This window comes from Pinus tabuliformis, chromosome 1_1, assembly GCF_031772625.1.
Source record: "Pinus tabuliformis cultivar Carrire ecotype Pingquan chromosome 1_1, CPIR1, whole genome shotgun sequence".
Classification (NCBI taxonomy): Eukaryota; Viridiplantae; Streptophyta; class Pinopsida; order Pinales; family Pinaceae; genus Pinus; species Pinus tabuliformis.
Genome location: NC_142297.1, coordinates 545,585,856 through 545,610,736, shown reverse-complemented (window position 1 = coordinate 545,610,736; position 24,881 = coordinate 545,585,856). Strand labels below are relative to the sequence as shown.

At 37.7% G+C, this 24,881-nt stretch overlaps 2 protein-coding genes across 11 annotated transcripts in view; both read right to left on the bottom strand.

The window, feature by feature from the left end:
• Nucleotides 1-23,757, bottom strand: part of LOC149214265 (polyubiquitin-like) — a 47,361-nt gene extending 23,604 nt beyond the window's left edge. For 2 of the 4 annotated variants that reach the window (XM_089392229.1, XM_089392230.1), the window contains exon 1: nt 23,605-23,757. Coding sequence is in view for 2 of the 4 variants with exons in the window: in XM_089392228.1 (XP_089248354.1) it covers nt 21,837-23,210 (1,374 nt within the window). In the remaining 2 variants the exon portion in view is untranslated. Of the gene's footprint in view, nt 1-21,602; nt 23,256-23,604 lie in introns of those variants that run through there. The other 2 variants (XM_089392231.1, XM_089392228.1) reach the window with 2 other exon arrangements.
• LOC149214266 (uncharacterized) lies at nt 424-6,140 on the bottom strand. 7 transcript variants are annotated; one of them, XM_089392236.1, is made up of 12 exons: nt 5,844-6,140; nt 5,396-5,660; nt 4,970-5,213; nt 4,518-4,719; nt 4,259-4,364; nt 3,901-4,113; nt 3,070-3,192; nt 2,576-2,812; nt 2,401-2,448; nt 1,149-1,295; nt 923-1,057; nt 424-847 (listed from the first exon to the last, which is right to left on the bottom strand). In XM_089392236.1, exons 10-12 carry the CDS (start codon nt 1,253-1,255, stop codon nt 700-702), a joined length of 390 nt encoding a protein of 129 aa, XP_089248362.1. In that variant the 5' UTR covers nt 1,256-1,295; nt 2,401-2,448; nt 2,576-2,812; nt 3,070-3,192; nt 3,901-4,113; nt 4,259-4,364; nt 4,518-4,719; nt 4,970-5,213; nt 5,396-5,660; nt 5,844-6,140; the 3' UTR covers nt 424-699. The 7 variants fall into 7 exon arrangements, with proteins under 7 accessions (XP_089248362.1, XP_089248363.1, XP_089248364.1 ...); XM_089392237.1 differs by having other exon boundaries at nt 2,576-2,754; XM_089392238.1 differs by having other exon boundaries at nt 2,576-3,192; nt 5,396-5,670.
• Nucleotides 23,758-24,881: the final 1,124 nt, after the last annotated feature.

Genomic DNA, 24,881 nt, shown 5'->3' with positions numbered 1-24,881 from the left:
AAGAACTATAATCATTCTCATAAAGTGCAAAGTTGAAAGAACTATAATCATTCTTTCAACTTAACTTTCCATAATTTTTATAAGCAACAATTTGAAATGGTGTTTATCATAGCCACTTATCAATAGACATATAAGGAAGATATTTTGCATGGCACAGACCCTTTTTAAATTCATCTTAGCTTCCTTTCTATTAAGCGAAACAAACAAACAAACAAAAAATCAAAGTGCAATTTTCTCATTGCTTAAAAAGAGTAAACATTAAGATATATATACTACCAACTTCATGGTTCTCCATTATAAATAATTCTTCCAATTGGACTTGAAAACTCATATTTCTTATATATATAAAAAATAGTTAAGAATACCCAAAACCCAGAAAGATCTAGCAAGAGAGAATATCTACACTTTATAAACCCTAACAAGTTACTTCTTCGAATTGTCAAGTTTTATTTACATACCTATATTAAAAATAAACTAACCATGTAGTAAATTTTTCTGGTTTAAACACTAAAAAAATTGCAGGGCCACCCATGTCGCAAGAAATGCCACAAGAATATGTCAACCAATACTCTCCGTCACTTTTTATGAACTTTAATCTCCTTTGAACTACAACATGAGCAGATTTCACTACTTTCTTTGATCAAATCTAGATAAGTGGCACATACAATTCTCCACATTACAGCATATATGATCCATTGCCTAGTGAACAGAAGGAACAGCACTAATGACTCTGGTCTGCTTTCGGCATCTTTGAAAAATGCTATCGTACAATATATCGAATTGTACCCCTGCTCTTTCTCGGTTGATAACAAAGAGAATGTGATCAGCTTCCACAATTGTATAGTACCTGTCAATCTCACAAATTAGAAATCTTAATTAGGTCTTTCTCAAAGCTTGAGACAAGTTATTTTCTGGTTCTTACCAAACACCTGGTTGCAACGAGTGACCATCCGTTAATTCTGGACTTAGCAAGCAGTGGGGATGGGGCTCAGGAAAGCGGGGATAAAGCATCGAGATTGTGTTTAATGCTCCATCATTGTCTTGCCAATCCTCGTCACTGTTAAGAAATTTAGGGTTAATAGTAGTAACAACATAACCAATTGCTCAAGCAAGCAGGAAAGAAATCTGTCTGTTCAATAATCACTCACTTGTAACCTTTGTAAGGAAGTGGCACATTGCTGGGATAGCACCACTGGCTCATCTGCAGCGTCCTAATAAAGAGAAGAGGATGAATTCCAGACAGACTTGAAGGCATGGTGACTCCAAACAATTTTCGTGTCTTTCTCGTGGCATAGCTGTTTCAAGCAAAAGTGGTTTGAAACATCAATGTTTAGTCAATCCTTCAATTCAGAATTTTTAACCACCACTAATGCATATTACATGCATTCTACATAAAACTATAATTGCTTCCAATGAAACAGGAGGACTTGAATAGTGTCAAAAGCTTCCCTAGTCACTTTATGTCTAGCCTCACAGTTCATAAAGTCATCACCCCATTCCCTAATGATCTGTATGTGAGTAAAATATCTTAAATGGGGCCTTTTAGTAGCTCATGATGACAGGTACAATATGCCCCATACAATGTAAACAAAAAACCTCTTACGAAAATTAACTCATTACCAGAGATAGAGCACTGAAATGTACGACATAAAAGATAATAATAAAAACAAAAAACTGCATTCAGACGTAAACAACAGAGGGTACATCTTATTCTCCTTTGAGTACCCTTTGCATCACATCGCGTCCATAATGATTCCAATTAAATACATGACAAGCCTCTGAGTGATTACTAACCAGCTGGAATACTAGACCAGCTGCCCAAGTATCTTAAACAATCTTCAGAGGTGACTTAATGATATATTGGAAGACAAAATGGCACATTATAACGCATAATCACCTCCCTGACTTGCATAACATTCAATGATGCCCACATCAACAGAGTCTCCTAGTTGCAAATTGACTACCTGTAGCTTGCAACCAGATATGTAGACATTATACCCTGGGTTTCTAAGTGCAATTGAACTTTCTTTTAATTGCGGCTGAACATTCAATTGCAACCAACTCTGCCTTTTGCTTTTTGAGTCGACTTTCGTCTATAGGCAGTATACCGCAGGCATGTACTAGCACACCATTTACTATGTAAAGTACTAGATTTTGCAAACTTCAGATTTCTATTTTCTTGACCAACCAAAGCTTGTACACAAGTGACGTTTATGTATATCGCAGACTATTTCTAGTTGAATGAAAGAAAAGACTTGCCATAATCTGCTGAGGGTATTTATCCCTGACATAAAGAATAATGACTATAATTCATTCATTAGGAGGATATCAATTATGCATAAACATAGATTCTATGATGACAATAAATAAATTTTACGACAAAAGGAGACAAGTACTTACATGTATCACCAGTGCAGGACATTTCACATGTCGGATCTTGTCAATATTCTGCAGAGCCAAATACCTCTACTTAACATGCTGGCCATGTTTGGTGTGAAAAAATCTTCAAATAGGAACGTGAATAGAAATATATCGGATGCTTAACACAAATCGGCTTATTGTTTCCATCACTTACTTTATAGATATCAAACCAGAAAGTGATTTTGAGAGGATAAAGTACACGGAGGCCTGAAAGTATAGCACTGTGAAGAACAACTGCCCTCAACCTTGGTAAGCGAGCTGCCAAGTGTAATGTAGGGCCAGTGCCAACAGACTGGCCATATAAAATCAATTCCTCCTGCTTCACTCCATATTCTGTTGTCAAACATTGGTACACTGCTTCAATGTCTGAGTATGTGTTGTATTCAGTTGCCTGTTCATTATAACCAGCATTATCTTACAAATGAGCTTCCAGTCTTTTTTACAGTATTCAATGTTTTCCCAGGGAAAAGGTTCCCCAGGATTGTCAAGCATATTGTGATAGTTCTGAATCATACCAATAATCTAGCACACTAACAGTGAAATCTACCTCGGGAGAATATTGAAAACTACTCTATTCATGCATGAACATTGAAAAACAATGGTAAATCATGCAGAACTAACGGCACTTGTCAAGCAGTTGCATCTCACCAGAACATTTCAATATAGTTGAAAAACTCTTGCCAAGACGGACACCTTATAACATTTAAAACAGCTGGCACCGCAATAACATTATTTGATACAACATCTGTCGAGATCAGCATATTATGTTACCTGAAAATTTGGGACCATTATTAGGACTATTTGTAACTAGGTGGAAATAGGCACCAAGCATGTACATGTAGTGACTACACACAAATTATATGCCATCACAAACTGCTCCAAGTGACCAGTAAACCTGATTGACCTGGTCTGATTTAAAAGATATCAGAAAACACCCAGTTCTAGATGTCTACGTCAGTGTTGCAAAAGTCGGACTCAAGAAAACTCAGTTGGGGTCATCAACATAGAGAATAGGAAAACTTGGCAAAAACTCAGCAAGCATAAATTCATACTTGAATCGGAAAAAGTTGGAAAACTCAGGATAAATCTCAGAGTTTTACAACAATGGTGTGCATTCCAAAACTCGCTCGTATGAACTAATTCATTAAGCATCCTTCACTGTTCAAACTCTTTTTCATGTACTCTTATCTTCCGGCCTTAAGTCTAATCATGTTCATGTTGCAGATTCTTTCTGGTTTTGTATCAAATTATAGCTACTAGCATTTAGTATCAATAAAATTAGCAACTTTCCAAAAAAAACTGCTCCTCTGATATAAATCTCGGGGCATGCCGGTATGCTATATGAACACTTGACCTGTACCAGGGGTTTGGATCCCGCTCCGACCAAATATTGGGGTACTTTCTTTCCAAAAAAAAAAAAAAAAATTGAATGTTTTTGGTAGCAAATGCTCAGCATTGTACAGGTATAGCCGAACTTACCAAAACGATACCAGACAGTCGAGGCATACAAGCCGGACCTGGAACAACAGAACCGCAACCAAACGTTTGCTATACAGTTAACCGAGCAGGCAGGAACCGCATTGTGTTGAATGCTATGGCCATCACAAATCGAGAACTAGAACGAGGTATGTATCGAGAAGGAAGTATATTGAGGCTTGCAAAGTCAAATTTCTTCTAAAACAGAGAGGTGTCCTGCAATTGCATTTTACGTAATGGGTATCCCACGATTAGTGAGATGATCAAGCAATAGTCTGCAGAAGTTGTAGAGGGCTTCACTCCCCACTTAACCACAAAGTGCAATCACAACAGGATGCCAGAAGATGGTAGAAGTCATTACCTGAATGTTGTGGCCATCACAAATTGAGAACTAGAACGGGGTAAATGTAAGGAGGAAGTAAATCTGAGGCTTGCAAAGTCGAATTTCTTCTAAAACAGAGGGTGTCCTGCAATTGCATTTGCATTTAACGTAATGGGTATCCCACAATTAGTGAGATGATCAAGCAACAGAGTCTGCAGAAGTTGTAGAGAGTTTCACTCCCCACTTAACCATAAAGTGCAAGCACAATAGTATGCCAGAAGATGGCAGAAGTCATTACCTGAATGTTGTGGCCATCACAAATTGAGAACTAGGAGGAGGTAAATGTGGAGGAAGTATATCTAAAACAGAGTGGCGTCCTGCAATTGCATTTAATGTAATGGGTACACCATGATTAGTGAGATGCTCAAGCAACAACAGAATCTGCAGAAGTTGTAGAGGACTTCACTCCCCACTTAACCACAAAGTGCAAGCACAACAATCTGCCAGAAGATGGCAGAAGCCATCAGTTTCTGTAAAAGTATATATGAAACACTAAAAATAAATGAATTCAAATTGCAGAAATTCAAATTTATAATTCAAGCCTTATTAATTCAAATTGCAGAAATTCAAATTTATAATTCAAGCCTTATTAAGGATGACAATGGACAGGTAAAATGTGAAAGAATACAAACCAAGCCAGTCACCAGAATCGTAAAAGAGCGCAAGGAATTCATTGAGCAAGGAATTTACCTGCGAGTATCGAGAGCCCATCGGTGCAAGCAGAACCTTCAGAATTTCGTTTCAAAATTTCTTGTAAGGAACTTGGATTTCAGGGAGATTTCGAATCCCAGCCCTGCAGAGCCTTTCCTTTCATCCTCTTCTCTCCCGCTCTGCTGTTTTTCTTGGCACAGTGGAAGCGACCTCTGCTCTCCCACTCCTCACAAGATGCAAGCACAAATGTGAAAATATACAAGTCATTGCGAGTCATTTGTTTCTGTAAGTCATTGAAAAAAAACGAATCACATTGGCAGAAATTGAAAGTCAAATTTCTTCTAAGACAAAGAGGTGTCCTGCAATTGCATTTAACGTAATGGGTATCTCATGGTAATAGGTATCCCATAATCAGTGAACTTCTGCAAGCACAACAGTACGCCAGAAGATGGTAGAAATCATTACCTGAATGTTGTGGCCATTGCAAACTGAGAACTAGAAAGAGGTAAATGTGGAGGAAGTATATCTGAAGCTAGCAAAGTCGAAATTCTTCTAAAACAGAGAGGTGCCCTGCACTTGCATTTAATGTAATGGGTATCCCATGATTAGTGAGATGATCAAGCAACAGAATCTGCAGAAGTTGTAGAGGGCTTCACTCCCCACTTAACCCCAAAGTGCAATCACAACAGTTTGCCAGAAGATGGTATAAGTCATTACGGGTCGTCCGCTTCTGTGAAACACTAAAAATATATGAATTAAAATTGCAGAAATTTAAATCTATAATCCAAGCCTTATTAAGGATGACAATGGACAGGTAAAATGTGAATGAATGCAAACCAAGCCAGTCACCAGAATCGTAAAAGAACCCAAGGAATTCAGTCATGAGAATCCTAAAAGAACCTAAGGAATTTACCTGTCAGTATAGAGAACCCAGCCCATCGATGCAAGCAGAACCTTCAGAAATTCGTTTCAGAATTTCTTGTATGAATTTGGATTTCAAGGAGATTTCGACTCCCAACCCTGCAGATCCTTTCCTTTTGTCCTCTTCTCTCCCGCGCTGCTGTTTTTCTTGGCACGGTGACAGCGACCTCTCCTCAGACAAACCCTCAGTATTCAACCAGAATGCCATTAACTTATAATGCTCAAATAACCATGGACTCTTGCATGCAGGTAAGAGAAACCCTCAGTATTTAACCAGAAGACAAACCCTCAGTATTCAACCAGAATGCCATTAACTTATAATGCTCAATTAACCATTGACTCTTGCATGCATGCCACACAGTAGCCGAACTTACCAAAGCCACACCGAGCAGGCAGGAACTCCACCGCAGACGAAAAATCGCACAGACTGCAGAGCTAAACAAGCAAGTAACAATACCCGGGCAGGCAGGAACTCTACCGCAGACGAAACATCGCACAGACTGCAGAGCTAAACAAGCAAGTAACAATACCAACCCAAATGCCACGAAGACAGTAAAACCCAAGCCGAACATTCCAGCATCTCGAGGAGGGACACCTGGCCGCCGATCAGACCACCAGAGCACATGCAACCACGTGCTCCTCACGCGCGCCACGTGCCATTCGCCTCGATCCATGCGAAGCGCGTAATAAGACCCCAATACCTTCCGCCCCGTAAACCTTAGTTTGACTTAGGAAAAATCACAAATATTTGCAAAAATCAGGTCGGTCAACCCAAAGTCAGCGATCGATAGTCCCCAGCAGGGACTAATAAGAATTTTTTTTATATCATCGAAAAATTAAAAGTAAAAATATAAACCAATTAAACTACTAAAAGAATAATATCAAATCATTTTATGAGCATTTGCTACATCAATCTTGTAATTCAAACATTATAAAAGTATAGTTTACATTTGAAACAAAATCTATCATATTTTATAAATAGAAAAATCAATATCAATCGTTTGTTCGTCTGTACATAGATTTTTATTTTTTAAAATATTAAATCATCATTTTTATTCTCTTAAGAAATAACAGCCAAGTTTAGAATAATAAATGTGAGCATCTACCATTGAGTAAAGACAGAAAATTAAATCACCCAACCGCCTAGGGTATGTCTAAATAATCGGGAGACGAAGATTACATGTATCAACTATTCAATTTTTAGAGAATTTGTACAAACTTTACATGACTCCCGTGAGTCTGTAGAACCCAGATATCAAATAAGTAAAAAACATGGTCATTTGGTGTTGGGAAAACTTGTATGAATTTAATTGGTCAAAAATCCACTTTAATGTAGGAAGCTTTGAACATTTTTATATATGTCTCAAATAGTGGAGCATTCATCAAGGTTTTGATATACTCAAAGTCTCATAGTTGAATGCTCCTCTATTAAAAAACCCATAGAAGACGAAACCTTTATTCTATGGTTGTTGTTTTGCATATCTTCATCATTGATGTTCCCTAATTTATCTAGTGATTTGATGCAAATTGAAGAGTTGCATGCTTAGATCCAAATTGAAGAGAGGCCTCCGCTTCCAAATTGAAGAGATGATCTTGCATAAATCTTCTAAACTTACTCAACCAACCATTCAACACATTGCAATTTATTAGTAAATAACTATAGAATTTTTGTGGCACTCTAGTTACATTTTGAGAAATCTAGCCCTAAGGTTAACCTAAATCTGGTAAATAGTGTGTAATCTATTGAAAAAAATATGAATTCCTAAAAAGTTTATATTCAATTCATTTGTAAAAAACATTCTCAAATAAACCTCAAAAAAATAAAGTCAAATTGACAATGACCACCACATTTACTTCTGCAAAAGCTAAAGCAAGGCTTACGGTTCTAGTTTGAACATTACCAGTTTAGCACTAATAATATCATTGCAACAAGGCTATTACTTGCACACCTTTCAGTGATAATTCTGCAAGCCTCTGAAAAATCTGCTATTTGGAAAGAGAATGAACTAATAGACTCTGTGGATATGCTTCCATGAGAAGGGGAGCTAGTCAGATCTCATCACCATTAAAATTTACTCACTAAATCTACAAAGAGTTTTGGGGATCCATTACATGATAAAAAAATATCTCTGAGTCAATGAAATAAGCATGACACATAAAGAGAAATTGATTCGAAGAAATATGAGGAATAGAAACCATCTTCTTGTACGGTGAAAAAGAGCATGGCCTGAAGGAGAAATTGAAGAGGAGTTGTTACATGAGAAATTGAACAGGATTCGGTACGGTGAAAAAGAGCATGGCGTGAAGGAGAAATTGAAGAGGAGTCGTTACATGAGAAATTGAACAAGATTCGTTACATAACCAGGCCACATTTACCAGAACGTAGGGTCGGAAACCTTTTCATTATACCTCCACATTGTTGCGGTTTATTCTTCCACGTTTAATCATGCATACGTTTCAGAATTTAAATCAACACAGACACGTATCTTTTCACATGCACATTCCACACTAATTTTTTAAAATTATAAATCCTAATCCTCCTACGTGGAGATAAATAAGAGGTACAATAATTTTTTAATGATGATTTGGTAAAAAATTAAATTAAACAAGGTTTAAACACTTGATTTAGATATGCAAAGAAGATATAACTTTCAATTTCATTCATTGATAAAGTGGCAACGACAAGAATATACTGGCATCTTTCAATTCAGACCATCAGATCAAAAAATTAATTAAGAAAATTATTAAAGTATACAAAAGATTTTTCGGCGAAGATCACATGAAACACTATTTGTCGACACGTTTCGAACCAACCAGTGTGGTTCATCGTCAGGACAAGTTTAAAGTAGTCAATTCTAATAAGAGGGATGCCTATCGGCGTAATTAATTGTGGTGGTGGTTAAGTCAGTTCTCAGACCTGACCTCTCTTCTCCTCGTTTAAAATTGTTCCTTCTAGATTTATTCCATCATTAATGCAAATAAATTTTGTTGAGTGTTGATAAATATAAACATTTATGTGAGAACATCAATAATATTGTGATGGCTCCATTTAAAACAAGCGCTACATAGTAGCTTATATCTGTCTCTTTGTAAAAAAATAGTGAAACTATCTTATTATTGTGATATATTAAAAGAATTAGTAACTAAGCTTTGTAAATGTAGTTGTAAAATGTATCTCTGGGGTAGGATTGGTTTTAATCTATTTCAAGATGTTGAAAATTATCATTTAATATACATCTTAACTTAAAAAATTAAGAAATAATACAATGTGTTATTTATAAATAACTACTTATAATATATAGTTTGTTTTGGATGTTCTTTGAAATATTAAATGTTATAACTATATTAAGTAAATATAAAATGGTAAATATACTTAGTGACAATAAACATATAAATTTAAAAATATAAAGAAGTTATTTATTATGGAGATTACAAAATTAGCTTACAAAATTATTAGACATTTTTCATGTTAATTATAATAGTAAAATTTTTAATTAATATAAAAAATATTTTGCAACAAACTTCTCTATTTTCCCATCAATAACCAACATGAATTCCTTCAATCTGTCATCAACATTACACCCTAATAAGTTAAATATATAGAAGGGTTTTTTTCGGAGCGCGATGGAGCTACAGGAGCCTCAGGATTGCGCGGGTCTAGGTTAACATTCTAGGTTTCGCCGATAGCCACAGGCGGTCGCGGTCCCCGGTCACCCGATTCCCTACCGGCCCAACGGTGCTGTCTCTCGCCGTTTTCCTCAGTCGTTTCTCTGCTCACCTGTTACCATCATGGAAGGCCACATGGAACTGGATCTGGTGGACTATTCCGCGGATCCCTTAGAAGACCGCATCATTTTCGAAAACCCCCACTTCGCCGCCTCGGTTTCAGCCTCTCAAACCGCCTCTGCTCTCTGCCCTCCAGTTACCTCGCCTTCGGTTGCAAACCCTAACTCGCCCACTTACCGTTCTGCCCCTGCAGCCTTCCCGATTTCTCCTCCCGGCTTTGAAGTCCCCCCTCTATCCCCCGGTACTGAACATCTTCTTGCATCGCTTTCACCTCAGATCCTGTCATTCGATCAAGACGAGTATCTTCCCCCGGGACAACCGCCTCCTGCCGTGGACTCTCCGGTCCCGAATCCTCAAACCCTCCCCCCCTCTGGGGTCTGGCCTTCAGGATGTTTTAGCACCCCGGTGGTTAATGTGAGGCCCTCAAATCCCATCCCCCCTGAAGGCTCAACAAACCCCTTCGTCGACCATCCCTCTGCACCTCGCACTAAGAAGAGGAAATCCAGGTGCATTAAGGCGACAAACAAAGAGATCATGGTCCCCTTTGGCGATCCAGCGGATATCGGGGAAGCGGTTCCCATGGCCCGAACTATTTTGGTTGGACATGTAAGGGGGCGCGTCTACACTGCAAGCCGGCTGACTCAATGGGTGAAGGAGACCTGGGGAGGCTTGCTCATGGAGCTACTGGAGGTACATGTTCTCCCTCGTGGGTGGTTCTCCCTCCACTTCACAAAAGAAGGCTATACCGACTTAGTACTGGCAAAATATTGGCACATTGAAATTGCACCCGTCCTGTTAAAGCGATGGAGCCCCCTCTTCGACCCCGAGCGCGAACAGATCGGTGCAGGCCCCCTGTGGGTACGATTGCCCGGATTACCATTGCAGTATTGGAGCGAGGAAGCGCTCATCAAGATAGGGAATGCGTTGGGCACGTATCTGGATCATGATCGCACGTATGTTGATTCCAAGAAGCGAACCCTAGCTCGTGTGTTGGTTCGCGTGGACACGCGAGAGGGATTAGAGGAAAAGATCACATTATAATGGGGAAAATACAACAAGACGCAAATTCTCAACTACGAGGGAGTTCCATTTTGCTGCAACCGCTGTCACCAAGTGGGACACCTATTCAAGGACTGTCCACTGAATAAGAGCCCTGAGGCGTCCCCCAAGGTATCTCCCATTCCAGCTCGTGAGGCATCCCTGATTATCTTCCGCCCATCTCAGGGGGAGACTACTGCACAGGAACAACCGGAGAGGATTGGGACAAAGGCACCAGGACCGTCATCACCTCCCTTGACAAGGGCTCGGGCCGCTGCAGCAGCCGCACAGGCCTCGGGTACTGTTCTCATCCCTTCCTCCTTATCTCTTGGTAGCACATCTGCATCTGCATTTGTTTCATTAGCTGCAACTTGCTCTATGGCACATTGCCCGCTACCGTCCTCCCCTCTATGTGCCTCCACTGCTCCTCCAACTGTACCCACCATCCCCTCCTCATCATCTCCATCAGCATCCTCGCGGTCATCCTCCCACCCTTACTCCCTCCGTCCACGTCCACAGTTTCCGGGCTCTCAGGGAGGCCTTGGCATTGTCCCTCTGGGCATGAGACCTCTGACCTCCAGAGGTAGGAAATCTGACCTCACCAAAGCCATATGGAGGGCAGGTGCAGAGGTTGCATCTAGCCGGCAGTCCACTATTGATGGGGTCCTTAGAGCAGCCACTACCCCCCGAGGTGGTTCTCCATGAAGTGCTTATCATTTAACTGCAGGGGCTTGGCTAGTGCCCCCAAAAAACTAGCCATCCGGAGACTATTTGAGATCGAGCAACCTGACATCATCCTCCTTCAAGAGACTCTGGGTCCGGCTGATGACATCTCACAATGCCTAAACTCACTGGCCCCTCGTTGGCGATTCTTGGCCTCGGATGCCTCAGGTAGATCGGGGGGTCTGGCACTCGGATACAACCCCAGGTCTATCAGAATTGATTCATCCTGGGGTGGACAAGGTTTCATGGGGGTGGACATTTTTGCTGCTGATCTTGGACAAGCATTCCGTATTGTGAATGTATACGGACCTTGCCACCTCAGGGAGCCATTCTGGAGACATCTACTAAACCTCACCCTCCTGGCTGCGGACCGCACCATACTGGGGGGCGACCTAAATTTCTCGCTGGGCTTCTGAGAATCTTGGGGCTCTAGAGCACAAGTGGATTCCATCACTGATTTCATGCGGAATACCCTAGAACAGACTGACTTCGTGGATATTCCCATGCATAAGCCCATGCCTACATGGAGGAACAGGAGGGTGGGAGATGATGCTTTGGCACGCAGACTTGACAGATTCCTTCTCAAAGGACCCCTGACTCAGCATCTTCATCACTTCAAACAATGGGTTGGATCTGGGAGATTATCAGATCACTCCCCCATCTTTCTGGAGATTCTAGGGCCACATCACATGCCTAAAGCCCCTTACAAATTCAACCATACATGGCTACAAGACCAAGACTTCACAAAATTGGTCTCTGATTACTGAAAGGCACACCCCATTAACAGAGAGACTTCATTTTCAAAGGGCTTCTGTAAGAACCTCTCTGAGCTAAAGCATATCGTCATTAATTGGGCAAAGGAGAAGAACAAAAAGGAATCTGCCCAGCTCATATCTGTGGAAGAAGAATTGATCTCCCTGCTAGATGATCGAAACCTTGGATTCACCTCGGCCATGGATAAGACTTGTCTGATAGAGCTGGAAAACCAGAGGTCTACCTTACTCAGACATATATAGGAATCTCTCAGACTTCGTAGCAGAGCTATCTGGTTGAAAGCTGGGGATGAAAACTCGAGATTTTTCCATAACTGCGCTAAAGGAAGGAAAGTGGCAAACACTATTTGGAATCTCCCCTTACCAGAAGGGGGCCTCGCCGACACTTTAAATAAACTCTCCCAGCTGGGCACCACACACTTTCGAAGCTTGTACAGATGCCCCCCTGGTACAAACTTGGCAGAGATCATTGATGTGGCCTCTCATTTTCCAAGATTTGTAAACGAGGAGGACTCGGCTGGACTCATGACCCCGGTAACAATGGAGGAGTTGGAAAGCACACTCAAGTGGTTCAAGAGGGACAAGAGCCCTGGACCTGATGGATGGTCCATTGAACTTTACCTTGCCTTCTTCGACCTGCTGGGACAGGACCTGATTAGTGTGATTGAGGAAAGCAGAACATCCGGGTGTTTATATCACGCCATAAATTCCACTTTCATTGCCCTCATCCCCAAGACCGACTCCCCATCTTCATTTGATGACTTTCGCCCTATCTCTCTCTGTAATGTACTCTACAAGATTATATCAAAGATTATAGCTAACCGGCTCAAACCTATCCTTTCAGCTCACATTGCCCCCCAGCAATTTGCTTTCCTCGAGGATAGGCAGATTCATGAAGCTATAGGGTCTGCCCAGGAAGCCCTGCACTCCATTCGCATTTATTATTGGAGTGACTATGCACATCAATTAGGTTGGTTGTACATCATTATCCATATTGTTAACAACAATATAGTAAGTTTGCATGAGTTCAACTCCCTATTATATGACTCTTCCTTATAATTTATGTTTTAGTTATGTTTACAAACAGTGTTATATAATTTTAATAGTTATTTATTATAATGGTTATTATACAATTAACAATTATAATGGTTATACCATTATAATGGCTACTTTTTATATAGTTATAGTATATTTAGTGAACCATTATTAAATTTAAATTATTATTAATTGTGAAAAAAATGGTTCATGTTACTCAAGCATGTATTCCCTTATCCCAAGACCAAAATAAATATGTAGTTCCATCATTAATTAACTATTGCATTGTGTAGCTCAGTCATGCCAAAAATGTTTACAAAGGTCACATAAACATAGGGGTGTTACATAAGACCACTTCTTAGAGGAAGAGGAGGATGAAGAAGGGATGGGGATGATGATAATGAGGAAGAGCTCTATGGATTTCCTATTAAAGATATAGATCTTAATGTTGATGTGAAAAATATTTCTCTATTAGTACTTCCAAATTTTCATGGTATGAGAACTAAGGACCCAAAAAAATTTCTTTTAAGTTTGAAGTACTTTGTAGGAGTTATGAATATTTACAAGATTCTCAAAAATTAACTTTGTTTCTAGCTACATTAAAATATGGGGCTCTAAAATGGTTAATGGGGAATAAATTATGTAGGATCATGGGATGCAATGAGACAACTATTTTAAGAAAAATATAAAGCTTATTGCATGCAACATGATCTTAAGGAAGAAATTTTGAAAATGAGCCAAAGAGAGGATGAAAATCTTGAAGATTTTGTGGAAAGATTTACTTATAATGTTAAAAGGGAAAGCCAATATAAACTAGGATTTGACACTTTAAAAACCCTTTTACTTCAAACAATTAAGGATGAATGGATTGATCTCTTAAATCTGATGGGTAAAGGAGATGTATCTTAACATTCATTTGAGGAAAATTGTGAATTATGTAAGCATATATCACGAGGAAGAGAAAAATATGGTAAAGGTCCTCGAGACCCAACTATGGCTAGTGGAAGTAAATCAACGTCTAGTACGATAAGTAGAAATGAACATGGCCATTTGCTAGAAAATTTTAAAACATATATTCTTGAAAATTTAAGTGAACAAATAGATATGCTACAAATGCAAAATAAGCAAAAGGTTGAAAAAGTTTCATAGTTTATATTTTGTTCTAGGTGTAAAAAGAAACATCATTTGAGAGAATGTCCCTTAGATAACATTGAAATATGTATTATTTGTGGAGAAATACATGCTATAGAGGATTGTCCATTACTGGAAGGATTGAAAGTAGTGCATTAAAATGATAATGGAGTGAATGAAGCATCAAAACAACTTTGCTTTGTAGCACCAAGAAGAACTAGGCAACCCCAACAACAAGGTACTATGCAAAACCCTACTTAGAAATTTTAATCTCATCCAAATACTCCCAAAGTAATTGGAATGCACAATTACCTTGGAAACATTGGCCACCTCAAGCTAAAAATCAATATTGGCAACAAGGTTGGCGAGGATCATATGGGAGAAATCATCCTCAATTTTATCAATCATATCCTCAATATCAACCCCAACAATAATATCAACCTCCACCACAACAACCACAACTACAATTGACTTCTAGTCAACTTCTCCAATTACTATCTACACAACCACCTCAAAAGCCTACTAATTTCCTACACAACCACTTCCAAATCCAAACAATAAAGTAACTTATCCCACTTACAGTGTTGAGATATTAAATTCCAAACATATATTATTGCTCCTCTTAATTTAAATGAAATTCGTCTTAGATCAAGAAAAGTATTGCCAAAAGATTCCTCTGTAGTCGTTAAAGAACATAAATAGAAATAAATTCCTAATAACATAGATGAAACAGTAATAAGTAAACCTCTCCCTACTCCTCTAGTAGAACATACTTCTACATCTTCTCAAAATTATCCTTTTCTAGAGAAATAAAAAATAGATAAGAATGTAGAAAAACAATTGATTTTATAAGATTATAATATGCTAGATGAGTTACAAAAAAATTGTATTAAAATTCTTTTGTTGCAAACAATAAGATACAAGATACATTCTCGTATATGAAAAAACAATAAAGGAATCATGTATTAAAAAACTAGGAAGAAAAAGAAAAAAGGCTCAAAAATTTCAACTTATTGGAAAACGAGTAGATATCATGATGGGAAGACCTGTATAGAAAAATATCTAGATTCAGGGAGTTCCATTATGAAAAATCATTTCAATAACATTGCAATTCCAAATACATTGATCGATCTAGGAGCAACAATAAATGTAATGACTAAAAGTTTTATGGATGAATTACAATTAAGCAATCTTTGATATACACCAACTGTGTTACAATTAGCAGATAGATCTACCATAAAACCGAAAGGTGTACTAGAAGATATTCTTGTATTCTTAGATTCTTGGGAATATCCAGTTGAATTTATGGTACTCACACAAAAAACCAATCTAGGTGGTCATCAATTAATATTAGGAAGGCCTTAGTTAGCCATGGTCGATGCATTTATTACTTGTAGATCTAGTGATATGACAATCTCTAATCGCAATACAACAAAGAAGTTTACATTGTGTCCTCTGACTAAAGAAATTATTGAATTTGAAGATAATGAATGGATTGATGATGAGAATGAACATGAAGACATGCAGTATATTGTAACAATCTCACAAGCAATGTCTTTTAAACAAGATGATGAATAAAATCAAATAATACATCCTATAAATAATTATGATTTTTCTCACTATCTTGAAGAGAAAAATTATCATGTGAATATGTTAGAAAATTGTAAAATAGGGGATTTTCATCATATCATTCCATGATATCATTAAATTATATGTACAAATTTTGGTATTATTCCTATAGAAATTAGTCCAAGTAAAACTCTAAACATTAACATTAATCTAGGATCTCAAAAAACTCATTTAATAAAGACGAATCTCAAAAGAATCAATTAATAAAGATGCTACAAAAATAATTTTGCATGGGAATATACATATATGAAAGGAATTAATCCCAATACTTAAATGCATCACATATATATACAAGAAAATGTAGTCATATTAAACAACTTCAAAGAAGTATGAATCCCAATTTGAAGGAAACTGTAAAAGAAGAATTACAAAAAATGTTAAATGTGAACTTCATTTATCCGATTTCTAACAGCCAATGGGTTTCACCATTTGTTATTGTACCAAAGAAAAATGGTGATTGGCGAGTCTACACGAACAACAAAGAGTTAAATAAAGCTACTTTTAAATATCATTTTCTACTTCCTTTTATTGATAAAGTTCTAGATACACTAGTAGGAAAGAAGTTATTTTTTCTTAATGGTTTTAGTGGTTACAATCAAATTCAAATAGAACTAAAATATTAGGATAAGACCACATTTACATGTTCATGGGGAACATACACTTACAAAGTACTACCTTTTGGAATATGCAATGCCTATGCTACATTCCAAAGAATTGTACTAGGTATTTTCTCTGACTTGATCCATGATTATGTTGAGGTTTATATGGTTTAAGAGATCACTTCCCATTTCCATTCCAGAATGGGAATAGGTTGTAATAATCTTATTGGGTGTTTGTATTCAACCTTTACTTGTTGGCATTCCAAACATCTTGTGACAAAATCTACCACCTCTTTCTTCAGATTTGGCTAGTATTAAAACTTTTTGATGGCTATGAGGGTCTTCTAGTATCTAGGATGGCCAGAGTATGGTTTGGCATGGAACTCCTTAATTCATTATCGTTTAGCACATAGATTCTACTTTTGAATTTGATCAAACCCTCTTTTGTGAGGTGATAATACTCACTATTTTCTCCCTTATCTACTTGTCGTAGTTCTTCCTTGATTTGTTGATATTGCTCGTCATACCGCCTACCATCTATAATTCATTCTTCAAGGTTAGTTCCATAAGAACTGATGGCTGTTAGGTGACTTATTTGCACCTTTCTGCTAAGTGCATTCACAACCTGATTTTCTCTACCCTTTATGTATTTGATTTCAAAATCAAATTCGCTAAGGGTTATGAGCCACCTGGCTTGTCTCGCATTTAATTTAGGTTGGTTGAACAAGCATGTTAAGCCCCCATGATCCGCCATTAAAGTAAATCTCCTACCGAGGAGGTAGTGCCTCCACATTTTTAATGCCTAGATGATGGCCGCTAACTCCAGGTCATGGGTCCCATAATTTAGCTCATGCTCATTCAACTTTCGTGACTCATAACAAGCCACTTGTCCCTACTGCCAAAAACTGTAAAAATAGTAAATTGTGCTATAAAAATAGTAAATATTTTGGAAGTTTAGGACTCAAAAAAGTGTGAAAAATAGTAAATTGTGCTATAATTGAGGAAATTGAAAGAAACAATGGTAAGGGTCCAAGTGGGATAAGTAGGTGGCCACCAACATCCACCTAGATCATTTGTAGGCATCAGTGCAAACTTAAAAAATTCCTTGCCTGGATCAACAATCCTTAAGACTGGTGCATTGGTGAGTAATTGCTTTAAATGATCAAAGCTCGTTGCACATTAAGTCATCCACTCGATCATTTTCCCCTTTTTCTATAACACGGTGATTGGGTAACCTATCTTGGAGAAATTTTTAATAAACCACCTATAGTACCCAACCAATCCCATGAATGATCTTACTCAGTTACATTCTTGGGTAAGCTCGTTGCACATTAAGTCATCCACTCGATCATTTTCCCCTTTTTCTATAACACGGTGATTAGGTAACCTATCTTGGAGAAATTTTTAATAAACCACCTATAGTACCCAACCAATCCCATGAATGATCTTACCTCAGTTACATTCTTGGGTGTTGACTAGTCCATTATGGCTTTTGATCTTTCCTCGATCCACTGCTATCCCTTCCTTGGAGACTATGTGTCCCAAATAATGGATATGGTATTGAAATAAATCACATTTGTTCGATTTTTCATAGAGCTTATGTTCCCTTAATAACTGCACTATTGCTGCTAAATGTTCTTCATGTTCCTCCTTGGTTCTTGAATACACCAATATGTCGTCGATGAAGAAAACCACAAATTTGTCCAGATAAGGGTGCAATACATTGTTCATTAAGCACATAAAAGTGGCAAGGGCATTTGTGAGTCCAAATGGTACCACCACGAACTCGTAGTTTCTGTATCTTGTTCAGAAGGTTGTCTTGTGAACATCCTCCTCTTTACTGTGCACTTAATGGTATCTTGATCTCATATCAATTTTGGAGAAGACCATTGCTCCTCTCAATTGATCGAATAAATCATCAATTTTTGGCAAGGGGTATCTTTTTTTATGGTTACCTTATTTAATTCCATGTAATCAATGCATAATTTGAGTGTGGCGTCTTTTTTCTTTAAAAATAATATCGGTACTCCCCATGGATTTTGGAGAAAACCATTGCTCCTCTCAATTGATCAAATAAATCATCAATCTGTGGCAAGGGGTATCCTTTTTTTATGGTTACCTTATTTAATTCCCTATAATCAATGCATAATCTGAGTGTAGCATATTTTTTCTTTAAAAATAATATCAGTGCTCCCCATGGAGACACACTTGGAATTATATAGCCCTTATCAAGCATCTCCTTTAATTGCAATTTCTATTCTACCACCTTGAGAGTACTCATCCTATAAGGTGTCTCGGATATCAATGTTGCTCCTAGCATTATAAGGTGTCTCGGATATCAATGTTGCTCCTAGCATCAGTTCCATAGAAAAGTCTACCTCCTTGTGAGGGGCAAGTCAAGGATTTCTGGAGAAATACATCCCGGTAATGTTGTAGAACGGGATATTTATCCAGAACCTCGCTATCTTATTTTCCCGCATTATTGCAAGTTTATGTATCGCTATAGATGTGTACCGCAAATAGGGTACACCCTTTTTTGTGGCTACGATTAGCTTGCATAGCTGTGATTGTGCTTACTGAGGTAGGTTTCTTTTTACCTTGTAGCATTCTCCTTTCCCCAATCTCGTTTAGGTATTCAATAGTCTTCTCATAACAATCTACTTTTTTCTAAAGGTATACAAGCAATCCATACCTGGTAGCATATCATATGCACCCAAGGGAAGGAGATTAAGATTTGATATGGTTTCCCTGCCATTGAGTTCAAATGCACATGCTTTTACCCATTGGCTTACTCTTCTTTTTTCCCGTGAGGCTACCTAGACTAGCCATACTTTTGCATGGGTTTCTTTCGCTAGTTGGCAGTGATCTACAAGTTCAGGGCTAATATAATTGTAATTGGATCCAGGGTCAATTAGAATAGAGACAATTTGATTACAAATTTTAGCTTCCATTTCGATGATGGAGTCCTGATGGTCAGTCTATCTGTTATCCACGACAGCATATATCCTGGGTATGCTTTGGGCTACGTCTCCTATAGCGCAAGCTTCTTGTATGTTGTATATTTGTGGTCTGGAATCCTTCCGTTGCGGGTGATCTACCTTATGGTGATTTCCTCCACACATCCAACATTGCAATGGTTTCTTATCATCCAGGCTATTTTGTCATCCCATAAGTTGATGTCCATACCCTTTCTCAGATGGTTTGAATTTTGGTTGAGGTTGGCCTCTACTCACTGAGGTTGCACCTTCCTTTTTACCTATAATTCACATTGTCCTTCCTTTCTTATGTCATATTTCTTTAGTCTTCCTGTTACCTTCTAGCCTATGTCTGGCTTCCGTTTCAAGATGATATTTAACTTCCCTTCAAAGGACATCCATCTACTTTATCATTATTATTTGTTTTCAGGGCATAATATATCATAAACAGAATGCTGGATATACTGCGTAGATTTGAAATCTATAATTGAGATAAGAGTATTAATTACTTACACCGAACTAGTAATTGTGATAAGGATGAGGATATATTTATCTTTCACTCGAAATCTGCAATCAAGGTAAACATGTATATTGATTAACTGATCTACTTCCAAACACCTATTCCAAACAGAGGACATGCAAAAAGAGTCAGCGATTAATATCACTGGAAAGACGAATGGTCCAGAGTCACTTCAGGTCTCCACACACTGATATAGTTCAGGTCTCTGTCACTTTTTTCAAGGGAATGCTATACTGTCCAATCACCAAACCTGATGAACAAGTGTCAAAGACAACCTTGCCCAACAAATTCAATCTCTGCTTAACCAAATCTTTTTTCACATATTTAGTCAACAATTGTACCTCTGTTATATGCTCCCTGTCAAATTTGCTGCAAGTCAAATTTGTAAGAAGTGCAATTTTACAAGACTATGGGGGTAAAATTTAAATATCCTTTTCTCTTTTCCTTCACACTGCCGTAAAAAAAAACAGTGTTTACAATTTTGTTGAGTCTTTTTTGAAACAAACAATATAGTGGACATTTCACCCATCATCAAAAAAAAAAAAAAAAAAACAATAAAATATAAAGCAAGTTAATGCAAAATAACCCATTCAATGATCCACTCTTTGCTATTTCCTTTCCTTTATATTTTCATTTTTTCATTCAACTTACTTCGTACCATATTGCTTTTCTTGTCCTAATAATAGATGGAGCGTCTACTCAAACCATTGGACATTTTAAATTTTGACGCAGTTTATTTCCCTAAAAACAGTCTCTGATGCACTTGACATACAATGTTGCATGTTGCTTTTCAGCATCTGACACTATGGGCAGACTGTTCAACCATACAATTAAAAATTGCAACATTACAAGAATTTAAAGGCATACAATGTTGCTTTTCAGCATCTGACACTATGGGCAGACTGTTCAACCATACAATTAAAAATTGCAACATTACAAGAATTTAAAGGCAATGACTATGGGGTAAAATTGCCGTAAAACATTGTGCTTGCAATTTGGTTCACACTTGGTTTTTCAAAAATCATCAGCATCAGCTAGTCATACGGTTGAGTGTTTTTGTTCAAATAAACCCTGTCATTTTTAGAGTGGGGATTCCATCCATCATAAAGAACCAAAAAACAATAAACAATAAAATAAATAACCAAAAAACAAAGCAAGTTAATACTAGAAGTGGACCATTGAAGCAAGAAAACCCATTCAATGATCCACTCATTGTATTCTCATTCTTCCATTCAACTTCATACCATATTGCTTTTCTTGTCCTAATAATAGATGGAGCGTCTAAGTCAAACCATTGGACATTTTAAATTTTGACACAGTTTAATTCACTAAAAACTCTATGGACCATTCTTACATTTGCAATTTTCATTTGGTCAATAAATTTTTATCCATGTGTAAACTTTTCCATAAAAAATTAAATATGATTAAAAATCTGAATCATGGTTTAAAAATCTACAGCGTCATTGTAACAATTGAAAAGGCACCAGTAAAGAGAAGCGCACAGCAACACCAAAGAACATTTTGAAGCAGAAACACCTAAAATAGTTTGAACACACGGCTTTTATTTCATTCAGATACTCTTTAGGAACGCATAAAACACGTGCCATTAACAGAGCCCTGTCTCTGTAATGGAATATCTAACAAAACAGAGTACCAAGCCAAACATCTAAATCCAATAAAAGAGTCAGAGTACGAAGCCAAGCATCTAAAACCGATAAAAGACGACCTATTTACGGGCAAAGGCTTTAACGTTAATTGAAATACATTCCAACAATCTCAAAGGCCACCACGCAGACGCAGGACAAGGTGCAGGGTGGATTCCTTCTGAATGTTATAATCGGCGAGGGTTCGGCCATCCTCGAGCTGCTTTCCGGCAAAAATGAGCCTCTGCTGATCAGGAGGAATACCTTCCTTGTCTTGAATTTTAGACTTCACGTTATCAATCGTATCAGAGCTCTCAACCTCAAGTGTGATGGTCTTGCCTGTCAACGTCTTCACAAATATCTGCATACCACCACGGAGGCGAAGGACAAGATGCAGTGTAGATTCCTTTTGAATGTTGTAGTCGGCTAGAGTCCTCCCATCTTCAAGTTGCTTCCCAGCAAAGATCAATCTCTGCTGATCAGGAGGAATCCCCTCTTTGTCCTGGATCTTGGCCTTCACGTTATCAATAGTGTCTGAGCTCTCAACTTCAAGAGTGATTGTCTTTCCGGTCAGGGTTTTGACAAAGATTTGCATCCCTCCTCTAAGACGGAGAACAAGGTGAAGAGTCGATTCTTTCTGGATGTTGTAATCGGCAAGAGTGCGCCCGTCCTCGAGTTGTTTTCCAGCGAATATCAGCCTCTGCTGGTCGGGTGGAATTCCTTCCTTGTCTTGAATTTTAGCTTTAACATTGTCAATTGTGTCAGAGCTTTCAACTTCTAGAGTGATGGTCTTACCAGTGAGGGTTTTGACGAAGATCTGCATTCCCCCTCTGAGACGGAGAACGAGGTGAAGGGTAGATTCCTTCTGAATGTTATAATCTGCAAGGGTTCGGCCATCCTCAAGCTGTTTGCCAGCAAAAATGAGCCTCTGCTGATCGGGAGGAATTCCCTCCTTGTCCTGGATCTTTGCCTTAACATTGTCAATAGTATCTGAGCTCTCCACCTCAAGAGTTATGGTCTTTCCGGTCAGGGTTTTGACAAATATTTGCATCCCTCCTCTGAGACGGAGAACAAGGTGAAGAGTCGATTCCTTCTGGATGTTGTAATCGGCAAGAGTGCGTCCGTCCTCCAGTTGTTTTCCGGCAAATATCAGCCTCTGCTGGTCGGGAGGAATTCCTTCCTTGTCTTGAATTTTAGCTTTGACATTGTCAATTGTGTCAGAGCTTTCGACTTCCAGAGTGATGGTCTTGCCAGTGAGGGTTTTGACAAAGATCTGCATTCCCCCTCTGAGACGGAGAACAAGGTGAAGAGTAGATTCCTTCTGAATGTTGTAATCTGCGAGGGTTCGGCCATCCTCAAGTTGTTTGCCAGCAAAAATGAGCCTCTGCTGATCGGGAGGAATTCCCTCCTTGTCCTGAATCTTTGCCTTAACATTGTCAATAGTATCTGAGCTCTCCACCTCAAGAGTTATGGTCTTTCCGGTCAATGTCTTCAAAAATATCTGCATCTTGAAATCTAAAATTAATGAACAAGGACACCTGCACAATAAGAGCTAACAATTACAAACTCGGCTTAACCCCAAATCCTCGCAATAAAATACAAATGAAACCCTAAGTTACAGATAAACATGGCATCAAACAGAGAAACAGCACACGTTCCTGAAATAAAAAATGGAGCAAAGGAACGGACTCAAAACTGCACAAATCTCTCATCCGCCAACCAACAGTCGATCCGCAAAGGGATTAAAGTTTTACGAAGTTTATCAAAATATCACATGTAAAAAATGCTCGGTTCTGAAACACTTAAAAAGGAAGAATTTCGAAGGCAACTGCAAAAAACCGAAATCATAAAAAAAACGACAGGCAAGCCGATAGGATTGATCGCAGCTAACGATAAAATACCTGAAACAAATTTGTTGAGAAAACGCTTCACGCAGACGTTGCAAAAAATTCCTCGACACTGAATTGAAATCACTATGTGGATACAGAGAGGGCAGATGGGTATTTATAGGCGTCCAACCGACTACCCTTCCAAATCCAACCAATTACAACGCGAGAGAGAGGAATCGAGAGATGTATGGAAAGACGCGTTGCCGGGTCAAAGGCATCCAATCACGCGGAAAACGAACGGCCGGCAAAATTTGACGGTTTCAATCACTTCATTTGGAAGAAAGAAAAAAAGAAATTATTTTAACGTTTACGAGGCTAAAAATTTGACGGTTTCAATTACTTCATTTGAAAGAAAGAAAAAAAGAAATTATTTTAACGTTTACGAGGCTAAAGATAGTTTATGGAACAGATTGTTTTTTCATCTGCTTGATGTATTCGGTTTTTTTTGTGAAGCTTCACACTAAATGCTCCCATCTTCTTCACAAATAAATTACCGTCATAAAATGCTGTGCAAAATTCTCCTTGTCAAATTCCATTCCTATTTTTATTTGTGATATTAAATTTTTTTTTTTTTCTAAAATATTATATTTAAAAGTAACTATTTAATATGGTAATTGCTTTCTATATATTAATTTATTTGTCAAATTTAATTTCATTTTTATTCGTTAAATATTTTATTGAAAAAATAATTAATTAATATAGTGATTGCATTTCTCTATATTAATTTAATTTCCAAATTCTATTCCTAATTTTCTTTGTCAAATATTATATAAAAATTTATTAATTAATGAATATGGCAATTGCATTAAAGCAAAAGTTTATTGTACAATTATCTCTTTCTTGGAAGTAGTTAAAATATATATTCGGGTAGTATAGTTTTATTAAGTGTAGCCTCGGGTAGTATGGTTTTATTGATTTCTTTTTCATTCTTTTATATTAATTTATTTGTTAAATTTTAATTATATTATAAAAGGATTTATTTAAAAAATAAGATATTATATTAAAAAATATTAATAAATATAGAATTGGATTGACTTTATTGTTTCGCAAATAATATATTTAATGGTAGAGTTTTATTAATTTTGATTTTGGGGGATATTTTTTGGAAAGGATTTAAATTTGAATTTAGGCTTTTGTGATCTATATTAAGTTTATAGAGAAGAGTTTTATATGAAAATCACATCGTAATTTATTTGTACCAACAAGTGTGGTTCGTCAGGACAAGTTGAAGAACCAGATCATGGCTATAGGTTAAATAGAGAGAGCAGATCATTCAATGATTATATTTG